General features: G+C 36.2%; 1 protein-coding gene across 1 annotated transcript; it reads right to left on the bottom strand.

Moving 5' to 3' along the window:
• Nucleotides 1–11,096: 11,096 nt before the first annotated feature.
• Nucleotides 11,097–14,587, bottom strand: LOC120342886 (uncharacterized). Its single transcript, XM_078110695.1, has 4 exons — nt 14,450–14,587; nt 13,666–13,842; nt 13,022–13,164; nt 11,097–12,561 (listed from the first exon to the last, which is right to left on the bottom strand). Exons 1-4 carry the CDS (start codon nt 14,529–14,531, stop codon nt 12,481–12,483), a joined length of 483 nt encoding a protein of 160 aa, XP_077966821.1. The 5' UTR covers nt 14,532–14,587; the 3' UTR covers nt 11,097–12,480.
• Between the last annotated feature and the right edge of the window lie 10,834 nt (nt 14,588–25,421).

Here is a 25,421-nt window from a genome sequence, read left to right as displayed (position 1 = left end):
TATCGTGATGTATCAACGAATCTTATGGATTTTAGAGTTTAGTTGTGCAAGTCTATCTTTAAATAATCAAGTCTGCTTCTCATCGGTAGTGTGGTACGTAATTTTCTTACATCGCCCTGTGCTATGTTGAATCTGTTTTAATATTTCAACTGCGTTCTGGTTGGAAAGATCAAAGGACAGTCGGCAACCGGACACGGTACGTTGAAGAACATTGGAATGAATTGTCGTACCATCTCAATTTTTTGAACAGTGTATCTCAATTTTTTATATAACCATCTTTCTACCAGAGTTTGGCGAATATTAACGATTGCCCCATATTTGCGTATCTGCGTGAAGTGGCGCCTATGGAAATGTTTGAAATGCGCTTTCTTGATCGGTCGCTTACTGAAATTTAACTACGGTTTGTTGCTTTGAGATACTTTTACGTTAAGCAGTTTGTATCAAAATTTTTGTTTTGCCCATTGTGCGCACTTATCCAAATGGCGCCCGCGGCAGGGGCAGTGGCCCTCTCGCTATATATGTATGCCACTTGATCCCAGGTATTGACCCAGAAATTCACAATTCTTCATTTCGTGTCTGATCATGGCAGAAAAGCTTGATATCTCAATGTTGCTCGCTTTAAAATAATCCGTCTTTGCATTTCCATTAATATCTCGACTTCTAGATTAAGATTTTTGTTTATTCTCTTAAAGAATAATTAAATTATTGAAGCAATGTCAGTTTCTCCATGCTTATTGGTTGTCGGAGACTGGGTTTTGTTAAAGGCTGATAAGAAGTGGAAGTTGGAGCATAGGTGAAAAAAGTGTCTCGACGTCATTTTTACTGGTTTCTGCGGATTTTATACACTAGGACGTCACACTGGTCAGCCGCGATTTTATGAGGCGCGCTGGCACCGGATCCGGGCCGGAACGACGCGATTTTTTTTTTATCTCTGGCCGATCATAGGCCATAGATAAATATAGATAAATCAAGTTAGTTGATGGAATTCATCCGCGATCATGCTTGACCATGTATGATCCGAATATAAATTTCAAAATTCTCTATTTTCTAAGCTGACCCTTCGATTTCCTTCATATTCTCTTATTTTTGGATTTCTGTAGTCCACAGCTCGAGTTTCTCCTTTGTTATATTAATCTTTGCTCCGCCCTTCTAGGGACGACACACATTTGATAAGCGGATGCTACATTCGCGGGATTCAAACCTTTAGTCAACGTGAACAAATATATGATGGTCTACCCAGCGCCTTTACCAACTAGGTCAATTCAGAACTTAGAAACATAGGTCTGAGGTCTAATATTTATGTATCATCTCGAAAAAAATTATAAAGTCATTTAAGATGAAGGATAAATACTGAAACTTAGATCTTTGCTCTCACGTTCCTCATTGGCCTAGTTAGTAAAGGCGGTCGATTGTCCTTTAGTTTGTTCATGGTGACCAAAGTTTGAATCTCGCAAACTTACTCTCCCGTATCAATTTCGTGTCGTCATTAATTGGATTACGCAGATATCTATAATATGAAGGAAGCTCCAACTTGCAAGAAGATAGAAATCCCAAAATAAACGAAAATAGAGAAAATTGAAGGGTCAGACCTTGAAAAGAGTTTTTTTTATTCGAATCATTTATGTTCGAGCATGATCGTAGATAAATTTCATTAATTACACTCGTTTATCTGTGGCCAATGGTCGACCAGAGATAATAATTTACGCGTCGTTTTGGGCCCGGATCCGGAGCCAGCGCGCCCCAAAATACCGCTCTGCTCGTTAGGGTGACGTCATAATCCTAGTGACTTCTTACGCATGGTGCACACGCTTTTTCTACATACACCCCGAACAACAACTATTAGAAACCCCTGACAAACCAATTCTAGACTCTGAGCCAACATGAAAGTATTTTCTCATCGGTTATATTTATTAAATACGCATTTATTCAAAATAAAAAAAGTAATCAAACCGTCTCTAGATTATATTAAAATAACACAAATCAGGCGTGCCCCATTGTGGGTCTCAATTTAAAGTGTTACTCGTATTTTTAGATGGCAGTCTATCGCTCGCTCTGTAACCGGGTTATAGGTCAGCGCTTGCTTCGCCGATCCAGATATTCACCCCGCGGCAGATGACCAACGTGGGCCATGGGTAACGGTTTGGTCAATTCAATTAAAATGAAAATACAGATTGTACAATTCTAAAACACTATCTATTAAGATAAAACTGCCATTTTACGTCTGCTTGATTCGAGATGAATATTTTCTTTTTCCTCCGCCCAGAACGTATCTGAAATAATAATAAATTGTTTTGAAATGGCGTTTAAAGAATAATTTAACATAGATAACTTATGACTGAAATTGCGACGCCAATTACATATTCTGCAATAACAATTATGAGACAATGAACACCACATTCTTGGGATTGAATAACACTTTGACGAAGGATCACTTGGGTCAGCGAAAATTGACAGCATTCGACTCCAAACCAGACAGCCGTGAGTTAAATAAAAACGGGACAAGCGTGTCAATAGGATTAGCCAGACTAGATTTGATCTAATTGTGTGTGCATTGTATTTCTGTATATATTGTCGGAATTGCAATAAACTCATAAGGTGTCTTCAAATGTCTCTTCACTACATCCGAAGGCTATAGACAGTTTGAGTTAACGAACGCAAGACAAAATTATTGTCAGTCAATGCTGGGGTTATAATACACAAACCAGACCAGTCTACAAGCAATCTACGTGTGGTGATAACTAATCACTACAGGGGAAGTTTTCGACCCAAACTAAATTGAAATTTAAGTACAGACGCCACAGAATACTTGAAACTGCACTTGTACAAAGCAGCACTCGTATGAAAGCTTGTCATTGCAGCATTGATAAATCACCATGTTTGCATAACGTAGACAGCGAAAAAGAAAATCCTAGTAGCATGATAGGTTTTCGAATTTTTTTGAAATCTTCTATTTTTCCATGCTAATATAAAATAAATGATTATATATATATACCGTACATTATAATGATATGCTTCTGATGGAATGTGGACAATGTTCAATACAAATGGATATATGACGAATACTGAATTATCAACATCGGATACCGGTATCATATGTAAAATTAATTGTTTATACAACTGTTTTATTCCTCTTCAACTAATCGGAACTTAATACATGCAATTGTTTTCCAAAAAAAAAATTGTATAAAAAAAGAAAATTGACAAATTAGCTTAAAAAAATGTAATTAAATAATTCCATATTGGCTCAGGAATTTAATTTGGCAAAAAAAAGAAGATAAATCACCAGAGGAAACAATTCAGGATAGCCTTATTTTCCAGCATTCATCATGTCATTACAGTATTAAGTGTTGGAATCTACAGTAATCACTGCTATATACAGATATCAGATATACTAGCTACACTTATGTAATATATTCATAATATTTAATGCAGATGAATTTTATTTCTCATAAACATTCTCAAACCTGACTGAAACCATCCTGCTGGTAATGAAATATATAATGATTATGTTTTCTATTCATTAAATATGGATATATAAAGCCTAAAATGATAAAGTGCACAGTTAGAGTTACTGGATCACTGTAGTTCGTTCAGGAAGTAAATTATATTGTTAAAGAATGGCGGATGGACAATGTTTTTTAGAGGATGACGACATTTTAGAGGATTTGGAGAACTTCGACTATAGTGAGTAAATGTTCTTTTATATGCTTCGTTTTGTGACTTCCCTCATACTGTTATAATTCTGTAATTGGCTAATTGTTGAATCTAATCTGAGTGAGTTGGTGTAGACTAGTTAATACGCTAGAAACTCTGACATACTGTATTCATTTTAGACCAGGATGAAGACAGCTATAGTGATTATGTCGCGGTTGGTAATGGTACCGATTCAGATATTGATTCAGAGTTTTCTGATGCTGATTCAACTTCCCCCTCACCAGAGAAAACTAAAAAACATAGGCCAAGAGGTGCAGTATCTGAGGCTATTTCAACTCCTTCCACACTTTCAGCCACACCTAAGAAAAACAGACACATTGGTTATGGTAGCGATTCTGAAGAATCTGCGACTCCTTCCACTTTTACAGCCACACGAAAAAGAGCTAATAATTTTGGTTACGTTAGCGATTCAAGAGTATCTGAAGCTCTTTTTTCTCCTACAAAAAGGAGGAGGGGTAGGCCAAAGGATACGAGATGTGCTCAAGCTGAAACTTCTGCGGGCAGATACACCAACTGGCGTAATGTAACGTCAAATGATGAAGATGGACCTGATATCCCATACAACTTCCGAGACAAGGGTTCTGGAGGGAAAGATTTACCTCAGGCTGATAGCAAACCAATTGAATATTTCAAGCTCTTTTTCACTGAGGAATTGGTAAAAATGATAGTGGACGAAACAAATAAATATGCGGATAAAAAAATAAAGGAGACACTCTTATCACCTCATTCTCGCCTACATCAATGGGAAAATGTTACTGTACCTGAAATGTACTTGGTTATTGGACTTTTACTCAACATGGAAATAATAAAGTTGCCTCGTCTTACTGACTACTGGTCAGAATCGCCTCAAATTCGTGTAGACTACTTTCGTAAAGCTATGTCTCGAAACAGATTTCAGAACATTTTTAAATCATTGTTACATTGTTATGACATTGATGAAAGCAAAAGAGGAAAAGGTGACAAAATCCAACCTATTATCAACTACATTGTTACAAAATTTCAGCAACATTTCATTCCATATCAGCAATTATCAGCCGATGTGTCTATGATTGGTTACAAAGGCTTTGTTCAATTTCGACAATATAACCCAAGGAAGCCAGTCAAGTGGGGACTCCTAGCTAGAACATTAGCAGATGCTAAAACCGGATATCTACTGAATATCATGATGTATTACGGCAAAGAAGAACAAAAAGAAAGCTTTCAAAATTTAACAAAACCATCATCTACAATTATTGAACTACTTGGACCATACCTCAACAAAGGTTACCATGTTTTCTGTGATCGACTATATACATCTTTGGATTTAGCTGATCATCTGCATAATAAAAGAACGTATCTCACAGGAACAATAAGGGCAAACAGAAGCGGAATTCCTGCTGAGATCAAAGCAAATAAAAAAGGAATAATATCAATGCGAAGTGGGAAAATTTTACTGCAAAATTGGATAGACAAAAGACAAGTAATAATGATATCAACATACTACAGGGGGGACGAAATAATTAGGAAGAAGATGAAAACAAGTGAAAAAATAGTTGAAAAACCACTAGCAGTTGAAAAATACAATCAATACATGGGTGGGGTTGATTTATCAGATCAGAATACATCGTATTACAACTTTAGTAGGAAATCAGAACTGTGGTGGAAAAAAATGTTCTTTTGGCTTTTAGAAATTTGTGTAACTAATAGTTATCTATTATACAAACAATCGAGATCTGTGCAGCGAGGAAAGAATCCTTCTTTGTTGAGTTTTCGTCAGGACTTAGTGCCTGATCTTGTCGATCTTGGAAGAGAGCATTTTCCACGTCAGCAGCGGGAAAGGCCATTATCATCAACTCCAGGGCTACATCCATCAAAAGGTTATTTCCATGTACAGAAGAAGCGTGAACCTGGCCAAAGGGCCAGAGAATGCAAATTTTGCAGTGAACGGAGAAAGAACGGACGGCGCAAAGATACAAGATATTATTGTGATACTTGCCAAGGGAAACCGGGTCTTCATCCTGGGGACTGTTTTTCTGCCTACCATATTCAGAGCCTGAATAATCATAGCCTTTTTACTTCTTCGATTGTGGTTACTTCTGAGCAACCCAATACTTTGCGATCCAGTAACCCTCAACAAGGGATTCAATTGAAAGAAGAGATAGGATAATGGGAATCCATCAAGAATGTACAGACATTGGATAACTGGCTCAATATGGTGATTTCAACAAAAAAAGACTATGGAAAGTGGAAACTGAATTGAATGCAGTTGTGTTGAATGCATCTGAAGCGTAAAATAGACAGCGGCCTTAGATTAGTGACCGACTGCTGTATATAAAATTTGTTTGAATAAAAATACAAATTTAACAGTGAACCTCGCAGCAAGGAATAACATGAAAATACTTGAGCAGATTAATGATTTTCTGGGTCTGGAAGTTCACATGAATTTCAAATTTGTATTGCTGACTCATTTCTTTACTTGACTTGATTTACCTGACATTTTTATTTAACATTCACATGGCCTCAACAATATCAAATTTTTTCAATATTGCCGACTCATTTTCCTTCATATTGCCTCCTATTTTAATTGTTTTTTCATTAGTCTTACTGTAGCATTAACACTGGTGGACACAACAGGAAAGGAGCCTGATGACTTTTATTATTTTTTCGGACTGGCCCCGTACGGTACTAGCTTTTATACTTAACATTGTATATGATTACTCATTAATGTTGCCATGTGAAATAAAATCTCTCCATGTTTATGTGACTATGATTTGCGTCACCTTTGGGAAAGATCAAAGTGACTATAACTTTGTGGAAGATGTGCCCAAACCTGAGATCGTGCGCTAGCTCCCAGCCAGGGGCGGACACTTTCCATCATTTCGGGGGGGGGGGGGGGGGGGCGAACTTGGATCGCCTGCCGAAAAACACCGCGCCGTGTATTGTCACGTAACAATAACCTGTCGGAAGTATTAGAATGTCATTTTGCTATCCATAAATCGAATACCTGGGCTACGACAAATTTGAGGAGTCATATTGGGTTATTGTTTCAATTCCTAGTTCTGCATAAAGCGCACTAACGCCGTTTCGTAAAATTAGAAATGCAAAACAAGGTAACAAGCTATTGTGCGAATTTTTTCCTAAATTTTACCAAGGAATTATCATTTGATGATTTGACTAGTAGAATTTCCATTATTGCCGATTTATCAAATCATCATTTGAACTCGAAATAACATTCAGGATTCACGCAATGACTTTGCAGGGTTTTTATTCATAATCCAATACGAAAATAAACAGGCACGAGTTCAGGCGCGCAGCCAGGATTCTTCAAAAAAAAAAAGGGGGGGGGGTCAAAGTCGGAAATCCCCATTGCCGTCTGTAACAGTCACCGCGATTAAGCGCTCGTTGAAAGAGCCGCCTTTTTAGGCGTATAATGATTTTTCTGTCGCGTAAAATATTCAATCCATGTCAGCCACGAGATTCTAAAATGTCCTCATTTATTAATTTAATTGTGTGCAACGTAACTCGCGGTTGCGACTTCTTACGTCAAAATAAAAATATTCGTGAACTAAAATACAACGTCGATTTGTGGACATAAAAATATGAATAAGCTGCCAGATCTATTTAATATTGATACGTATTTTTGCAATCTTCCGATATCGTTATCGCCGTTACAAAAATCTCGATATCTGATATAAAATCCCGTGTAGTACAATTTTACTTCATACAATGAAAATAATTATAAAGTATACAAGTAAATCAAAAATACAAATTCACTGCCTCGAAATCCACGCCAAACAGTGCGATTACGCCACTTGTTAAAAGAGCGGACTCTTCAACGAAAAATGATTTTTCACTTGCGCAAAGTAATCAATCAAAGACCGATACGGGCATATTTAAAATGTCTTGATTTATTAATTTAATTGTCTTCAATTTAAATTGCGGTTGCGTCGACAAAACAAGAGCCACTCTAAAACACTACGGCAATCCACGGACATAAAAATGTGTGGTAAACTGCCCGTTTATATATTGTTTTGATCCGTATTTTTGCTATTTTGCGAATTCGATAAATTTGAGATGTACTTGTAACACTGACTCCGCTCAATCGCAATGCTGCCACTATTTTCTGTCCATTCTCACGGAGTAAAATTTATTTCAGTACAATAAAAATTAATCGAATAGACTTTAATTATCTTATATATCATCACAAACCGGAAAAAAGTCGCGTACTCAACCTTGTTTAAAGTCAACACGAAAATTTTCGACGTCAATTTAAAAGTAATGGATAAAAAAAAGGCAAATCCCGCCCACAATTAACTAACCGTAACGTAATGAATCGTTTTTGAAGGCCAACCAACTATAATGTGTGCCGTAGGAACACGAAATTTTGCGATTTTCGATGCCTAAAAAGGCGTTTTTAGACTGTCGCGGGCCTCAACAAAACGTGTTTTGTTTACGGTTCCATTTTTAGTATTTTATATTGCCGCTTTTCAATTAAAAAATATAAATCTCGGATGAACTTCTAAGAATTCTTGCCGGGTTCATAATTCCGTGCTAGTACAAAAATAAAATAATTATCATAGTCATCGTGTCACAAATTTGTGGAAAATTTGTGATTTAATGAGAATAAACGCCAACGTAACAGATCACAATGATGAAAACAATCGGCGGTTTTAGCAAAAGGCAATTGAACGCGTTGTTGGCGACTTTTTCAGTTTTTGAAAAAATTCAAAAAGGGGGTGTATCTTTTTCAGATAGTTTCTGTGGTCTGAAAAGTCGAATAAGCGTTTTGACATAGTAATTGCTTTGATATTTGCCCGCAAATTATTCTGGGCCTTGCGCGAAATCCATAACGTGAAAAAGATACGTCCAGCGGTGAAAATTGTTTATAACAACTTTAAATCTATTTATGTTTTAGCGATAATGATTAATTGTTGTAATGAAATACAGTTTGCCTCTTTCACTTCTCTCGCAAGTGCCAACAATAAACAATAACACTATTGAAAGATTTTGACAATGAGAAAACCATATTAAATTGTAATTAGTTGTGCAAAACCGTGGCGCGTGATCGGCGGTGCGTTTGAAGACGGAGTATTACCCGTGCGGGTGCGCATGTTTCACAAAAATGTAAGGTGCTCCGAAGGCGCTCTGGTCTACATTATTGTAAGAAAAACAGTTATAATATCGGTAACTGATAACCGTTTAATCGCGCTCGACTATCGCACTTTTCGGACATAATAATTTTGTAAGGCGGAAACAACATGTGTAAAATTTTTTTGCGAAATTATTGGGGGGGTGACAAGCGTCGCGCGATTATATTTTCTTCGATACACCAATTCTATATCGAAAAGGTTTCGCATCTGTACCGGCGAGGCTTTAGCTGGGAACAGTGTTTGCTCCGTACGTCATAAAAAGTGGCCCATTTGGGGTCCCAAAGGACTTGGCCACTAGGGAATTCGAAAAAATGTGAATATCCTTCTAACAACTTTCAAGTACAGAATTTGAAATTGATAGGTTTCTAAGTTGCAGAGAAAAAAAACTAATAACCCCAACAAATATATACAACATTTTAGCAGATAGGTTTCAGCAAAAAACAATTCTCGTAGACTTCGACCACTCACGAAATGACAGCAAAAGCTTCCAAAATTTCCATAGAATCACGGTATCTCAAAAATGTTGTGTTCCAGGTGCCACACTTATCCTGCGTGTCACACCTGTATAATTTGTCCCATGTTTCCCACACAACACACAAGAGTTGAACAAGTAGGACACGGCGTTTTTGAGACATCACGATAATAGCAGATATAAAAAGTGACCAAGATGTCGATCAAGCATAAATCAGTGTAAAACCTAGAGTTCCTATTATAATTATTTAATTAATTAAGATGACCCCAATGCCATTAAATTTCGCGGTTACTAAATCATTGCCGACTCATTTCTTTCTTTATGTTTGAATTGCTTTTTTATTATTTATTCAACTATTACTGTAAGATAGTTGCTTGAATCGTTGTTTGCAATCTGACCCAAACAAAACGATATTATTTGAACTTCAATATTTTATGTCGCGCATTTAACCATCTATACACCAAATTAATAATCATCTATATTCTATACAGTGGCGTAGCCAGCCCAAAATTTAATGTTAATGTTGTTTTACGAAAATGAAAGTACCGGTAATGTCTTTACTATAACTGTCATATTTGCTAAATATTCATTCACCCGCCACTGACCCCAATTTCGATCATTGCAAAAATCGGTTTGGTCCAGAGGCGAATCATTAATCTTACCCTGCACTATAACATCTCAGCAAAATATATGAAACTTTAAACTGGAAATTAATAACCACCTATACAGTGGCGTAGCCAGCCCAAAAATTGGGGGGGGGGGCCAAATTTGAAAATTTTAGAAATTATATTGGGTTTAAGACACCCCTTCTTCAAGAGCGAAACAACAACAGTTTATCAATAAGCAAACTGATTCAACAACTCAGCTGGCTTTTTGTGAATACAAAATCCACCCCCATCAGAGAGTTGGGTGCAAACTAACCAACTGCAAAATCTGTCATCGTCAAGCCATTTTTGAGAAATTTACGACGACTTTGTCTAACGGTATCCAGAAACGTCACGTTTTTCGGACCATTCGAAGTTAGAAGCCTGTATCTCTCCGCATCGATATGTTTCTTAAGAATAAATCCAAGATCATTTGTTTTCCCGTCTTTGAATATTAGTTTATCTTCGGGAATAGAAGTGATAGACGATAGACAGATAATATTACTAATTTACGCTACAAGCAAAGGGAAAAAGGGTAATAATGGGTCTACAATGATTGGTCACAAGGCAGCGCACGATGCACTGCATACAGTGGCAAAATGTACGACAAAAATGTAAACAACGTACGTTTACAACTTAACATCCCCCCACCCGAATATATGACCCAGGGAATATATTCTAACAAATTAAACGTTGTAAATGAGACATTAATTCGATCCATTATTTCTGGTCTTCTAGAAATCGACACAGTTTAGTAATGGGTCGTCTGACAACACCAAACAAAACCAAATACTAAAAGGATTGCAGAAGATGAAAACATCATCATCATCATGAAGGACCAGAGTTTGTACCACAACCACACCCTTTCATGTCTTGGCAATTTATTAGTTCTGGGCTTCTGGCAAACATAATTGTCACACAAGACCTTGAAACTGGAGGCTTTTTAGCCTCCACAGTTTCAACTCTGGGAAGGTTTATGTTGAGACAAATATTTTGCGTTAGGTACTGGTATATACCTGCAAGTTACAATTGCAACTGATGAGAAAACCTCATGTAGACCATAAATCTTTTGCATGTACAGTTTGTTTGAAACAACGCTTCTACATATTCTATTTTTTGACAACAATAAGCTTCAAACAAATGTTTCAATATGATTATATTTCTACAAATTAGGTGCAATTATGAGGACAAAATAATATTTGCTACCTTAACGAGCCATATACGTTTCACATACATAGAAACATAATAATACTACAGCAAACATGAAAATGATATAGGCAGTTGTTTACTAAAATTTTCAGAGCAAGAAAGTAATAGCCTTACCGATTCTACCAACAAATACCCTATCCATATAATTCATAATTAACTATGCACTTTGCTTTTGAAAGAATGGGGCAAATTATGAAAACAAGGACAAGCTCATTTTGTAAGATGTGAGTCCGATGAATAAAGATAAATCTCAGAAATAGGGATGGCATGAGGGCCCTGATTCTAATATATATAACACCCTAGACTCAGTATATTAACTACCTAATTGTATGTTTAAAATAAACACCGCAAAATTTTTTCAAGCTAAGTGTTAAAGTGGTGTTGCAACATTACAATTCAACAATTGCATACCATAATTTTCAAATAAAAATGAAGGCACAGCATAACTGAAAAAAATTGAATAAATACCACAAAGCATATTGTATACAAGCATATGACTGCAGTAGAAGGTTTGTGTACATGGATTTTAGCCTCCAATTTTCAATTCCCATCATAAAACGGACCTCCAGAAATATGTTCACTAAGATGGCGCACAACAGTATGTGTACCAGGGTAGGGTTCAGGATGTGCGCCATCTTGGTGCACATACTTCGAAAGCACCCATAAGACTCCTATTTTCAAGCATGCTATAACTACCTGAACAATGTTGTATTTTATCAATTCATTATCCCCTGTAAATAGGGAAATAATTTTGTACATAGATTGTTTCAAGGCGGGAAAAACATTACAGACAACAAAAAAGGGAGCTCGAGAAGTACGTGCTCCAAGATGGCGCACATCTTGAACATAGTATGTGTACCAGGTTGGGGTTCAGGTCGTGCGCCATCTCAGTGCACATACTTCGGGAGCGCCCAAAAAAGTGCATAACATTATATAGCAATTTGCAATTATATATTGATTATTAATAGGCATGAAATCATGATTATAAAAATATCTCACTCAAAGCAATACGAATGACTAAATATTTATTGTTGTAAAGGCTCATTTGAAATCATAGAAATCTGGCACTAAATAAAACATACCGGTACATAGTACGACCCAATATAGTGATTATCAGGAATACCACTTCAATAAAATCCAGGCAACCAACCTACAAAATATAATAGTTTACGCCTACCTTGAGGATTAGTAAGGAGTGAAAACACAAAATCTGTTGATAGCAGTGGTTGACTATCTACCCTCAAAAATCATTTTTCACTAGCGAGCGATTAATAGTTTCTATATTCAAATACAATTTGTGTTGAGTAATTGATTAATAATGCATCTTGTGTCCTTTTTTCATTTGCTTCTTCATCTTTTTCATCCTCTTGCGTTCATGTTTTGGCAGGTGGCGCTAGAATTGAATGAATAATTCGATGAAGAGAGTCGAAAAAGACATAACGTACTATTCTTCCCTTCAAATATTCAGAAATATTTCCAAGGTAAATAAAGTAATTGGGAATGGAAATTTCCAAGCTCCCACAAGTTAACCGTCTACAAATAAATATAGAACAAAAAATACAGTGATATATACTATGTCTTCTTCGAGTCTCTTCACTTTGGGTTAAATACAAACCAACTAGAAGAATATACAACAATCCAGAGCATGTTTGCGAAAAGATTATTTTGAGATATATAACTAGCCACACCTTTATGTAAATGTACATAATCATTCTTGATCAATATTTGATGAATATGATATGGGTATACTTAGTTAACACCAGCAAACTGAAATAAAAGTCAAATTATGAGTACGAGTACATTAACTTGTCAGAGATCTGACCAAAATTGAACCGGCAATAGCAAAAACTCACAAATTCATCATCACTGCTGCTACTACTGGAGCTTGAACTTGATGAATGTTTTCCATGCTTATGGTGTTTATGATGCTTTTTATGTCCATGCATACCATAGGCCATTGCACCACCACCAGCCATTGCACCAGCAGCATAAGCACCTAAAATAGATTTTTATTCACATTTGATAACGAAATTGCTGTGATTTATTTCTGTAATGGCATTACTCATACTGAAATCATATATTTACAGTCAAATGATATTCCAATTAACAGAAGTGCAATACAGAGTTACCATATTATAAACATTTTGTTTGTACACACTTAGGTAAACATGACAAATTATAACAGCTATTCAATTATTGTCACCTAATCAGTCAATTTAAGTTCATAATCACTACTAAATATAATTGCATTCATAAAGAAGTTAAAAAACCATTTGAATACCACGGTTCAAAATTTTGTTATAAAATATAATTTGAATTGGGCTTCTACAGATACAATAAGCGACTTCAGAAACATACCCTAAGCGAAAGATAAATACTATTTGAGCAAACGCAAGCCTCCCATGCTAATAGGCTAAAAATTGTATTTACAAATTAAAATCCATATTTCTTTAAATGGAATTGTCCAGCACTTAACCTTGCACTTCAAGAAACTAACCATGAGGATTGTGTCCCATTGGAGGACGATATCCTGTTGGATGCGGTGGCTGATGAGGATATCCAGGAGCTGGTGGGGCTGGGTAGGCACCAGGTGCATAACCAGGTGGTGCTTGCGGGTATCCAGGGGGTGGTGGAGGTCCTCCAGGATAGCCTGGTGGTGGTGGTGCTGGATAACCTGCAAATTATTGAGATTCCATTAGAAAATATAACTTGAAAGCATTGTTGACTGTTGTTCAATATTAAGGCTGACGCATGTGTATAAAGAATTTATGTCTGTATGAATTCAGATAAAGAAATGCACGGTAAAATACAACTTTTTAGGAACAAACACTTATTTTAAGGAAAAACAGGTAGCACCAAATGAAAAAGAAATATATTTAGTCAGAACAATATTGTGCAAGAGGAAATTTTTGTATTATCATGAGTTTGCTTAAAGCAAGGTAGGTGGCTCTGAACTATAGGTAAACATTTCGTGGTACTAATGGTAATGTCTACAACTAACACTCTAAGAGCTGCACATATGGGTTCTAGTTATATCAACTCCCAACGCTTTATTTGCTTTTAGCCATATCTTTTATGCTCCTTCCAGTCAATATCAACACCTCTACTGTAAAAGTGACAAACTTGAAAAATATTAAATCGTTTGAAATTAAAAACCTTGTAGGACAGTAGGGGACTATTACAATAGCCCATTTCTTAAATTGACATTGAGCTGTTCCAGGATATTTCTTGGTGTCGAGTAATTGTAAAAATGTATTCATAACAGCAAAAATGAATATTACCTTGTTGAGGAGGATATCCTTGTGGGTTAGGATGAGGAGGTGCAGTTGGATATCCTCCAGGTTGATGTGGTGGATATGACATGATTCAAGTTTGCAACCTAATACCTGATGTATGCAATATCCAATATATTACTTTATCTGTGCAAAAATTGCAATGTTGTGATATTATAAATTTATAAGATACGGTATGTAGAATATACTTAATAAATATAACATTAGCAGATCAGTAACACAATGTATTCTGCATTATCATTGATCCCAATCGAATAGTAGTACAGTAGTAGGAGAATATTATACCAGTAGCCTATATGATCTGGATAATTTAATACTTCTTTTTTAAAATTAGAAGCTAATAATATCAGAATTTTCTAACGCTAATCAATCCCACCTGATCATTCTTGACTCTCATAAAATTTATCAGAAACCATTCATGTAACACACTATTCAGAAATTTGGGGACAAAAAAACGTGTCATGTAAGATTGAAGTTATACCCTGATCCAAGCTCATTAGATTTTCATATTTATCTCATTCAGTCAGTGGAGATGCAAACCTATATACAGTAGCCTACAGCTAATTCAATCCCCTCATGATGGTAGTAACTTTAATGTGATTAAAAGACGATGAAAAATAACAATTCAACCAGAGTGGATTTCCCTTCCAAACTCTTCTGGAATGATTGAAAAAATTTATAGCATCATAAACGATTTCGGTAATTGATACTGTGATATGCATGCATCCCTTTTCCCACAAGGAATCGGTAAACACGAGCCCAGCAATCCCCTCAGTCATCAGTCCTGATACTGTACAGATTGAACTTTCAGGTTGTTACAGTATACCGGAACTCTATACTATATTTGAGCATGCCCCTTCCAAATTACCCAATATTTTTTTTTTATGGTTCCAACAAAGTGGAATTTTCAATAATTGAATAATAAATAATGGGATGATCATGTGCGAGAGGATTGCTGGACTCCTCGCCGCTGTAGGGTGGTTCACGTAACAGCTGGTCGGCCGCGACTTCCTCCACCATCAAGTCCATGTTTCCGAAAACAAATAACTGGCTAACTAATCCCATACCTGACCTAGACTGGTAACCGGACGAGAGGCCGTGGTTCGCCATATGATTAAGCCGTCTTATCGGCGTTTCTTTCTCCCGGCGCGTGGAACCTATATTCAATGTGTAAAAATATTCTGGCTGAAAGCGCTGCTAGCTTCACAGTGGTAAATCCTATCCTATCACCATAGCAGGCAGCCCTGCTATGGACCTTTCCCCGACCTTTGACACCCGGAAAATTCTTCATATACTTTACCCTTAGTCGTTGATCAAGACACAGAGAGAGAGAGTTTATTTCATTTTGTCAAACCAAGAAAACCATATATACATACATACATAACAAAATTAAAAAATGTTTTCGGTACATGACTGGGAGGCAACGATACGACCTTTGGAGGTCATCAGAGTCAGTTGCCACCCAATTCAATAAACATAAAAAATAAATAACAGCTTCGGTGTCAATCTAATAATACCTCTCGTGTTTGTTTACTATATACAATATTTACATGTTTTATTATCAAAGCGAAAACTATGGTATACGGTTCTTTCAACTGACCGAAATTCGCCACATATTGAATTTGATTTCCAAAATATAAACTGCTTAGTGGAGCCCAGGTACTCTAATAGGATACGATTTATTAGGGTAAATTGTAAACTTATGGGTGAAGATAAGTTAATACAGAACATGCAGGATTTTGAACAAGGGTGGAGTTCCATTATAACATACACATACTAGTGTTTTATAATCAGAAGCACGGGTTGGGTCATAGAGACAATACAGATTTTTGTTGTATACAAAATGCATTTATTTGGACAAGGCCATTCATGCAAATATTTAGGTAAAGTGTTGACTTAGCAAAAATAAATTGATATTAAATTCAATATATTCAATACAGTCGATAATAAACTATAAATCAAGTTAATGAAAGACACACAGTTGGCAAAAAAGTTGACTTGATATAGGAATACAATTATAGGATGCAATATTTTGTAACCCTACGTAAAATGATTTTGTGCACTTTGAATATAAACATTAAATGAAGAAGTGTGATTACACATAACATATACAATTCATTAGTCCAGGCCATTCATGCAAATTAGATTGAACAGGGAGCTCAATGAAGAAGTATTGTGATTTGATTAACAAATTTAGGGATGATGGAAATGAGCGTTTAGCTTGGCATATTCACTTAATAAAATAAAGAATGTAACATTTTATAACACGATTTGAGACAATTTGATGGCGAGTGATCATTGAATCATCTGATTTATATTTAAGTTTCTGAAACAAAACTGAAATCTAGCGAATAGAGTTCAAAAGCTCGAAAACGAGGTAATGTTTACAACAACGCTCGAAAATCTGTCTGAGTGAGAAAAGTGTCTGAGCGGATGCGAAAAGGGGGCATTGTTACGTCACTTTTTGCATCTTGCTGATTGGCCAATGTCACGAAGTAAACAAGGAAGTTGATGCTCGGGGAAGGTTTGTGGCAACTAAAAAAGTTAATCGCCGTGGGTTTGGTCATAGCGGCCATGGTTTGGAAATCCCGTCATGGTTTTGCGGTAGCTCTATACTTGAAACTGCACTTGTGCATTTAGGATTAAGAGAGTGACGTTTAATAGACCTTAGTCATCTAAAATGGTAGTTCATTCACATTCACGTACCGGTATTCAGTCGGATTTATTTTTTCTTACTGGCTTTGCGATATCCAACTGGTACCGGTATACGAGCGACCTTTCTCGGAAGGCATGCTGGCATGTTTTTAACCTAGTTAGAATACCGGTGCTGTATCGTTATTAAATTAATGTTATAGAAGAATAGGTTGGGGATCTTTATTCTACCTATTAGCTAACATTTTTTTTCACGTATCAATCCAAACCCCCACCTGACTACACCATCCAAAAATTACATCATTACGACGTCACAGTGACGTAATAGGTTCCTTCAAACTATATAAACTGCCATCCAAGACGCGCAAACGAGCACCCGAAATCGAACAGTTATTTCTCTCGTTTTCTCATCGCAACGATTCCGATAGGAGAGAGATCGATATGTCAGTCAGTCCTTTATCGTCGGCGCCAATGCCATTTCGGGCGATCGTACGTATATTTGGCAAGCACTATGACGTGATTGTGATGTCGTAGTGATGTAATTTTTGGATGGCGTAGTCAGATGGGGGTTAAGATTGACATATCAATTTTATGCTACGCACTCTAGAAGTACGTTAGGTACGAAACTACACGAGACCCCGTTTCTGTTAGGATTTAGTTTTCACCCCCTTGTTATGGTACGGTACCGAATATGACAAAAATAACCGTTCAGCACGATGACGGTTTGTAATTATTAGATGTTTTTTTTTCGACAAGAAAAGCTTCCATAACTAGACCATTATTTTATTACAGTAGTGACTCGGATGTGCCTCACCGCCTTAGCGGAAGTCGGAATTGAAAGTTTTTTATAGAGACCCCCTGTGGTGTACCACCGTTAGTTGGAATTGAAATTTTTCTATGGGGACGGTACGGTACATAGGTAGACTGTTAAAAACATACCGGTACCGCACCTAATACCGTAATATAGTAGAGTTATCAGTGAAAATAAGAATAGTCTATTTTGTCTGAACTTTTGCAATTTTACCATAGCTTACCGAATTTATTTACTTTTAGTCTTGTGTCACTGCAGATAAATTCAAATATTATTTATTGGACACTTAGTGGGCATAACGATCGTTTCAATATTATGTTGTTCTTGATGTTCTTGTTGTTTGACACAGAATAACACACCTAGTGGAAATATTAAAAAATTGCTTTTCTCTTCGAATACTGGACCAATTGCTTTGAAATTTTCAGTGGTTGAAGATAAAATTTTCCCCAGAAAGGTATTACTTTTATTTGTTTTAAATATTTCTGTTAGCTCTATGAGATTTGTTTTTGTTTGCTATGACGTCATAAAACGTTCTGCGGACATCGGACGCCATTTTGTGTCCTACTGTACTGCTTCGCTTGGTGTGAATATATTTGTAGACTGTGATCTGACGGTACGGTAAACCGTACTGTACTGCGAACAGACGTGTCCATATATTTGGGCGTAGCTCTCTTGTTTTTCTTTATTAATGCAATGCAGTAATGAGCATGTCTGTACAGCTGCGATACTTGTTCTCATGTTTTGCTGTTTTGTTACATTTTTTCTGGAAACACCACAAATGCATAAATATGCAAAGAAAGAAGCAATACAAACTTTACAAAAATTCAACATGTGCAGCAGGTAAGTATAAGCGTAAATATATACTACTACTAGATGTCCAAATCCGCTCGCCGTATAATAAACAAACAAAGGCGCTGTTGTACCTCCAAGTGGCGGGCGTCACGGTTGGTTTTGTTCAGACATGATGCTTAACGACGACGACGCTCCTGCATCACAGCTCGAAAACCAGCACTGTTCATTGATGACTGATCGAAATATTTGCTGGAAGGACGACGAAATTTGATAAAAATGAACAAATAATTGTGAAAATGAAGACACAGTCTGTTTTGCAAACGACCAGGATGATGTGACAACTTCCTTGTCGAAAGAAAGCAAGGCATCAAAAATGCGATGCATTGCAAAAATTGTCAGTCAGATGTAGGGAAAGTGGTGACGAAAATAAATACTTTGCACTTTATATAAAACAAGAGAGCTATGCTCAAATATATGGACACGTAGCGCCACCCAATGGCAATAATTTTGATGACGTCATAGCGAAAAAAAAAGTAATAGCCTTCTGGAGAAAAATTTTATCTTCAACCACTGAAAATTTCAAAGCAATTGGTCCAGTATTCGAAGAGAAAAGCGACTTTTTAAAAACGTGTCAAAGAACAACAACAAGGATAACAAGAACAAGAACAACAACAACATAATATTGAAACGATCGTTATGTCCACTACGTGTCCAAAAACGCTTAGTAGCACAGCATTTTGGTCTCACTCCATCTCAAGTATTGTAGCTTTCACAGAAGTTTTTTCTCCACTTGACCCATAATCAGGGCTGCCACAACGTCCTTATTTTTAGAATTTGTCCTTATTGTGAAGGTCTTTGTTTTAGGAAATATTTTTGTATTTATTTCTAAGAAACATCTTTATTTTGACGAGTGTCCTTTTTTTAACCTTATAAATGAATATACCAGTAAAGTAAACTTTGAATTTAGTTCAGATCTGGAACTTCATAAGAGATAAAATGAGTAAACGTAAAAAATTTGCCGTGATGAATATGAGAAAGAATTCAACGGCGTCAAACGAAACGAAGGGCCAGTGATTTGCGCACTGCAGCTTTTGTGAATGTGACAACAATCTGGAATGCATAGGTAGAGCAGCAGTTTTTGTTAATAATGCAACCCAGAAACACAAGGCTCTGCTCAATAAATTAATCAAACCAATCTATAAATAACTTTTTTAAGAGTCAATGATTATACAAAGGCTATCTCAACACATGCAAGCAGCTGAAATTTATTTCCATCATCACATCATTGAACATCCGACACTTGATATTAAAGAAAAATATTTTCAAATCATTCATGAGCGAATACCTATTAAACAATGTAACTGAATGTCAAGATGTAACAACACTACTTGAGACAGTATTCAAAAAATTTGAGCAAATGTATACGCAAAGTACTGCAGCCAAAACAATAACAACAAGATGGACAATAGGACTCATTGAATACGAAAACAATTGAAGAAACACAGCAGTTAGAACGAAGATTAAGATGTATGTGATTACAGTCAAGTTTCCGTACTCCTGAAGTATGCGTACCAAGAAATGAGGACACCGGAACGTAGTATGTGTACGACGTTAGGTCAGGCCAAAATTTTATTCCTTTTTCCTTATTTTAGTTCCATTACCATCTCAGGGACTAACCAAGTGAGTTTTGTAGTATTTGTACCTAAAAGTATGGCCTAACCTGGTACACATACTATGTTCCGTTGTCCGTTATCTTGGTACACGCATTTATGGAGTCCCCTTATAAGGAGGAGGAGTACCCTTAAGTATTTTTCTCAATAATCCATAGAAATACAAATTATTATTTTAATTACTAATGTGAATAAACACTGAATATCGAGTTATATTAATAGTGGTATTGATGTTTTTTAAAGCTTTGGGAGTGGTTCTTAGCTGGAGTAAAAAGGCAATTTAGGTTCTATCACGTGGACATTGCTACATTTTTCTTTGCTGCTTTTCAATCAACTGGAGCACCGATGGATTCCCAGACCCGCGACCTGCAAAATATGCATCTTTTATAAACTGAAAATCTTTTGGCGATTCATTCAATATTTAGGGTGAGGCCCTACGGCCATAGCTGAAGATTTTGAAGGGGGGGGGGGGGGTCTGAAATCTTGAATTGACAAGTTAGACCAAAACACCTAGCAAGGTCTGATTGCAAATGTTAGTTTATAATAGTCCCGATGGTCTAACTCTAAAAAGCCCTTCATACGCTGGAGAAGCAATGAAATGTTGTTGTTTTTTAAATATGACTACAGAATGTGTTGCATGTAGCTGTATAGCATTTATTTCGTTAAAAAAACTTTGAGCTAATCTCCTGTTGTAGACTTTTAGTGTGTAAAGTAATTTATGAAATTTCAGCTGATCTACTACAGTCTTTTGTCTCCAGATGTTTCAGAGAGTAGTAGTAGATTTCCGTTTTTGAGGGAAGCCACGTCAGTAGTGCTGTTGCATATGTCAAAAAAAGTATTTTGCAGTTTGCAAAACTTGGCGTTGCTTCAAATAAATCCTAGCCACAGATGCAGGAAGAACCTACAAAGAAAAATTTCTCCGGTTCATCTGTTATTAATGACCTGAATATTGTTGGTAATTTTAGAAATAATAATCATGATCCAAGTATTTAAATGCTCAATAGGAGATAGATCTAATAGGAAAATACAAATGAATTATTACCCAAAACAATTCTTCGTGCTATACCTGTGCTTAATATTTAACAGACATTTTTATCAAGCTATTGAATTAAACATGTTGGTCTGTTAGTTTACATGGCTGTTCCAAATGTTTTTTTAGACATATCTTCATAAATTCCCTCTAGATGTGTTTTCATGCCAAAACCCCATCTGGTGACAGCAAATCTTATATATAAGTATAACAGTCAATTTGACAAAGTATTATTTGAAACAAAAATGTGAATATCCCACAAAACAAATTGGAAATAACAAAATGTAACGGTTCCAGGAGAAATATTAATGCATTCGATAAAAGTGGTGAATTTTGCAGTAGCAAAAAGTTATTGCTATTGATCACAAATCAATAATTCAAAAACACTCGACAAAATAATTCAAAACTTTTTGGCACATCTAATATTATAAATATATATATATATATGTTGAAGCCATGTTTAGATATTAGCAATAATAGGTATCCAATTTATGTGAAAAAAGTTATTAGTACCAGCCTGAAATCAAGCAAAATGGATTATCATGGCAAACGTAAAACACCTCTTATGTTGTAATATGCAGCTGGTGAATTTGTATACAATGACAGAATGATTTTGGGAAAAAATTATCAAGATCAGTAGAACTCCATCATAAAACACTAATTAATTGAAGTTAAAATATGTGTGTTTAATTTATGTTTTTCATACAGACGTCACAATTTCAATCACCCATCAGTCAATTTATATTCTTGCTTACTGCTTTGATCACACAGCATAAATCCTCACATTGCAACCTTTTTATGATCCGAAAATACACATATCTCTTATCAAAATTTACCTTCCTTGACAAATCATTACTGTATTGGGTACCTATAAGAACATTTACAACTTACTTTTTTTATGCTGAACAATCGTAGCCAAAGCGGCTCTCTACTAGCCTACATCTACTCATGGGAGCTTTGAAGTGAATTTAAAATCTTACTGTCAATGTGCTTTCGAGTGCTGAACCGGTCCTAGGGCCTTCCCACTCAATTGATTGTTCCTCTATTTTGTTTTGTAATCTGCATTCTATCAGTTCTATAGTCAAGTATAGGCTATCGTGTAATATTCCATGTGCACAACTAACTTGAATATTTATAAGTCACTCACTTAATCTTGACGCGAGACAGTGCCGTCAGAACACAGAAAAACGCAAGATGTCGCACGATGATTTTCGAAGCAATAATAATCTGTCAGCACCAAGTCTAGCGTGTCGGTGAGTTCAACATCGGGAGAAATTTCCGGAGTTACACGGGGTTGGTGTAAGTGCTGAGCATGTCAAATGTTTAACAGTGAATTAAGTCAATTCATTTACCGATGCCATTACCTGCAGTATAATTAACGTCTAACCCAGCGTTTCCCAATCTTTTTTGGTCGCGGACTATTTTCTCACCGGCGAAAACCTTTGCGGACTCAATGTGCGTTTATTGCAACCGCACTCTGTGTGAAGAAACAATTAAACCAAACACAACAGAATTTTATTGAATCAAATTCGGAAATTCGCCGCAATTACGCTTTCATGAAAAGAACCGACTTTTTTAGTGTATAATGAATGGCTTTTTCTGTCGCCCAATATTTAATCCATGACAACAACGAGAATTTAAAATGTCTCTCTATTTTAATTGTGTTTTAATTGTGATTGTGTTCATGGTAACTTGCGGTTGCGTCGATTTACGACAAGATGAAAGCATTACTTCTTTAAAATGCCACAGCAATCTACGAACATATCAATTTGAAAATTTATTGCGCGATTATATTTAGTTTTGATACATATTTTTTGCGATCTTGCGAATTTGTTATCGCCTGCTAACTGCTATAAATTTCCAGACAGTACAACTTGATTTAGTACTTATTAAAAATATATTCAAAGTATATTAGTAAATCAAAAATACACATTCATCGCCTTGCTTTATTATTAATTTAATTGGGATCTGCCTCGCATTTTAATTTTCGGTTATGTTGACAAAATATATGCAATACTACTCAGAAAATATCATGACAATCAGTGGACACAAAAATGCGTGGTAAAGTACCCGATTATATTTTGTTTTGATTCGTTTTTTTGTGAATTTGACAAATCTGAGATGTCCTTACAGCATTTACTGCGCTCCAGTACTTTACGTACTAATGTGGAGGCCATAAAGCAAAGGATCCTATGAAAAAATGCCCTGGTACCAATGACATTAAACATGTCATTGCTGGTGCGTATACTACGGCAGCACCCGAAATTTTGCGATTTGCAATGTATAAAAAAGCGTTTTCAATCGGTCGCGGATCATCATAAAAAAAACGTATGGTGTTCTCTGTTTTATTTTTAGTATAAGTATTGTCGTTTTTCATTTAGAAAATTTGGGTTGCCACCATTGACGCCTTTAAAAATTAATTCCTTGTTCGAACTCGCGAGAAACACCACTTGAGTATCTATCGACGCGTGTGCCGACTCGTGTTTTCGCCGGAAATCCGCAAGTGTGTTGTGAAATCCAATCGTTTGATTAATCGACGCACAAGTGACCTGTCGCGTCACCTATTACCAAATTTTCGAATAGTAAATTGCTATTCCATTAGGTGAATATTGGAAGATATGCCCAGCCCTGCTCAGTAACCAGTAATTATTGACTCGATTAATGTTACGTGAATAAAGTTCCTTTGTTTTATGTAAATTCCAACGTGAATCGTAACTTGGTGCATGTAAGTCTTAATACCAGAGCATACCAAGTTCATTTCATTTACATGTTTACTGTTACTGTGTTATTTTTTTGCAGTCAAATTAACTTATTCCATTTTATTTGTATGCCTGCAAGCTGCCATGTTTATGCTCATCTTGTTGCTCTTTTGTTACAGTTCTGCTGTCAACTAGGAATGGGACGAGTCCGGCATTACAGAGATTCGACGAATCCGAGTAATAGCTCAAGGACTCGAATCGAACCCTCCGAGTCCGTGACGTCATAATGTAAAAGTAGAAAAACACGTTTTTGACCATATTACAGCATCGCGCGCTCACAAACATACGTCGTAGCTCATATTTTTTGCCTAATGGTTCCGCAGATAGCTGTTGGATCAATTTAAAAATATATTTTTATTTTTTTTTGGCGATCATAATACAAACGTAAACGTGGGTCAATGTGCGCCTTGGCTGTGAACTGGATTTCCAGCCCACCACCTTGCGTCAATTCTGGGCGGCTTTAAAAATTCTCACATGTCAATATGAAAAATAAAAAGTTTTTGACTACAATGCTTCCCATAATTCCAGATATTTCTAGCCTTAAATTTACTATGTGGCGTGCGCAAATGGTAGAGAGATGCCACTCGTCGTCAATACAATGATTGCAATTTAGTAGTTCATGTAAACGTTCTAAAACGCTCCATGCTTTCCATTGCTCCCTTATTATAGAAAGGATTGCACGTAATAAACTCGATTTAAAAGAGGTTTCGATGAGATTTCCCATTGAGTTGATCTAGAGCATGCTTCATTTTTACGCGAATCAAAAACTCAAAAATATTGCGCTAACACATATTTTATTGTGTATCAAAAAGGATAGATAGTTTGAAGGCGACTGGCACAACATCATTGCTATAAGCGATCAATAGTTTTTAACATGCGTTATATTATCTGGATATCTGTTGTCGCTTTTATTAGAAGTGTTTATAGTACACGTGAGGGATATTTTTACAGATTTAATCTTGAATTTTAACTTGTTAAGGTATGTAATGAGATTTATAGAGGCAACAGTACAAATATAGGCGTAAATTAGTAAAAACAGAATTGATTATAGACTGGGTAAAAATGACGTGGACTCGGAATCGAATCCGAGTCCAAAAAATGCGTGGATTCGACTCGAATCCAAGTCCGGATCCGAATCCCGGCCCATCCCTACTGTCAACACAGAAACAACAAATATGTCAAATAAGAAGCATTACAACCTTCCTAACAACGTTCAACATGTTCTGAAATATGGTGGTCGCGGTCT

The sequence above is a fragment of the Styela clava genome, chromosome 3 (assembly GCF_964204865.1).
Source record: "Styela clava chromosome 3, kaStyClav1.hap1.2, whole genome shotgun sequence".
Taxonomy (NCBI): domain Eukaryota; kingdom Metazoa; phylum Chordata; class Ascidiacea; order Stolidobranchia; family Styelidae; genus Styela; species Styela clava.
This window is presented reverse-complemented; position numbering and strand designations above follow the sequence as displayed.

Excerpts from the sequence above, each read along its gene's own strand:
- LOC120342886 (XM_078110695.1), bottom strand. The coding sequence starts at position 14,531 with ATGTCATATCCACCACATCAACCTGGAGGATATCCAACTGCACCTCCT. Across the intron at positions 13,843-14,449 it reads AGGATATCCTCCTCAACAAG|GTTATCCAGCACCACCACCA; the intron begins GTAATATTCATT and ends AATAATTTGCAG. Across the intron at positions 12,562-13,021 it reads GCAGCAGTGATGATGAATTT|CGCCACCTGCCAAAACATGA; the intron begins GTGAGTTTTTGC and ends ATTCAATTCTAG.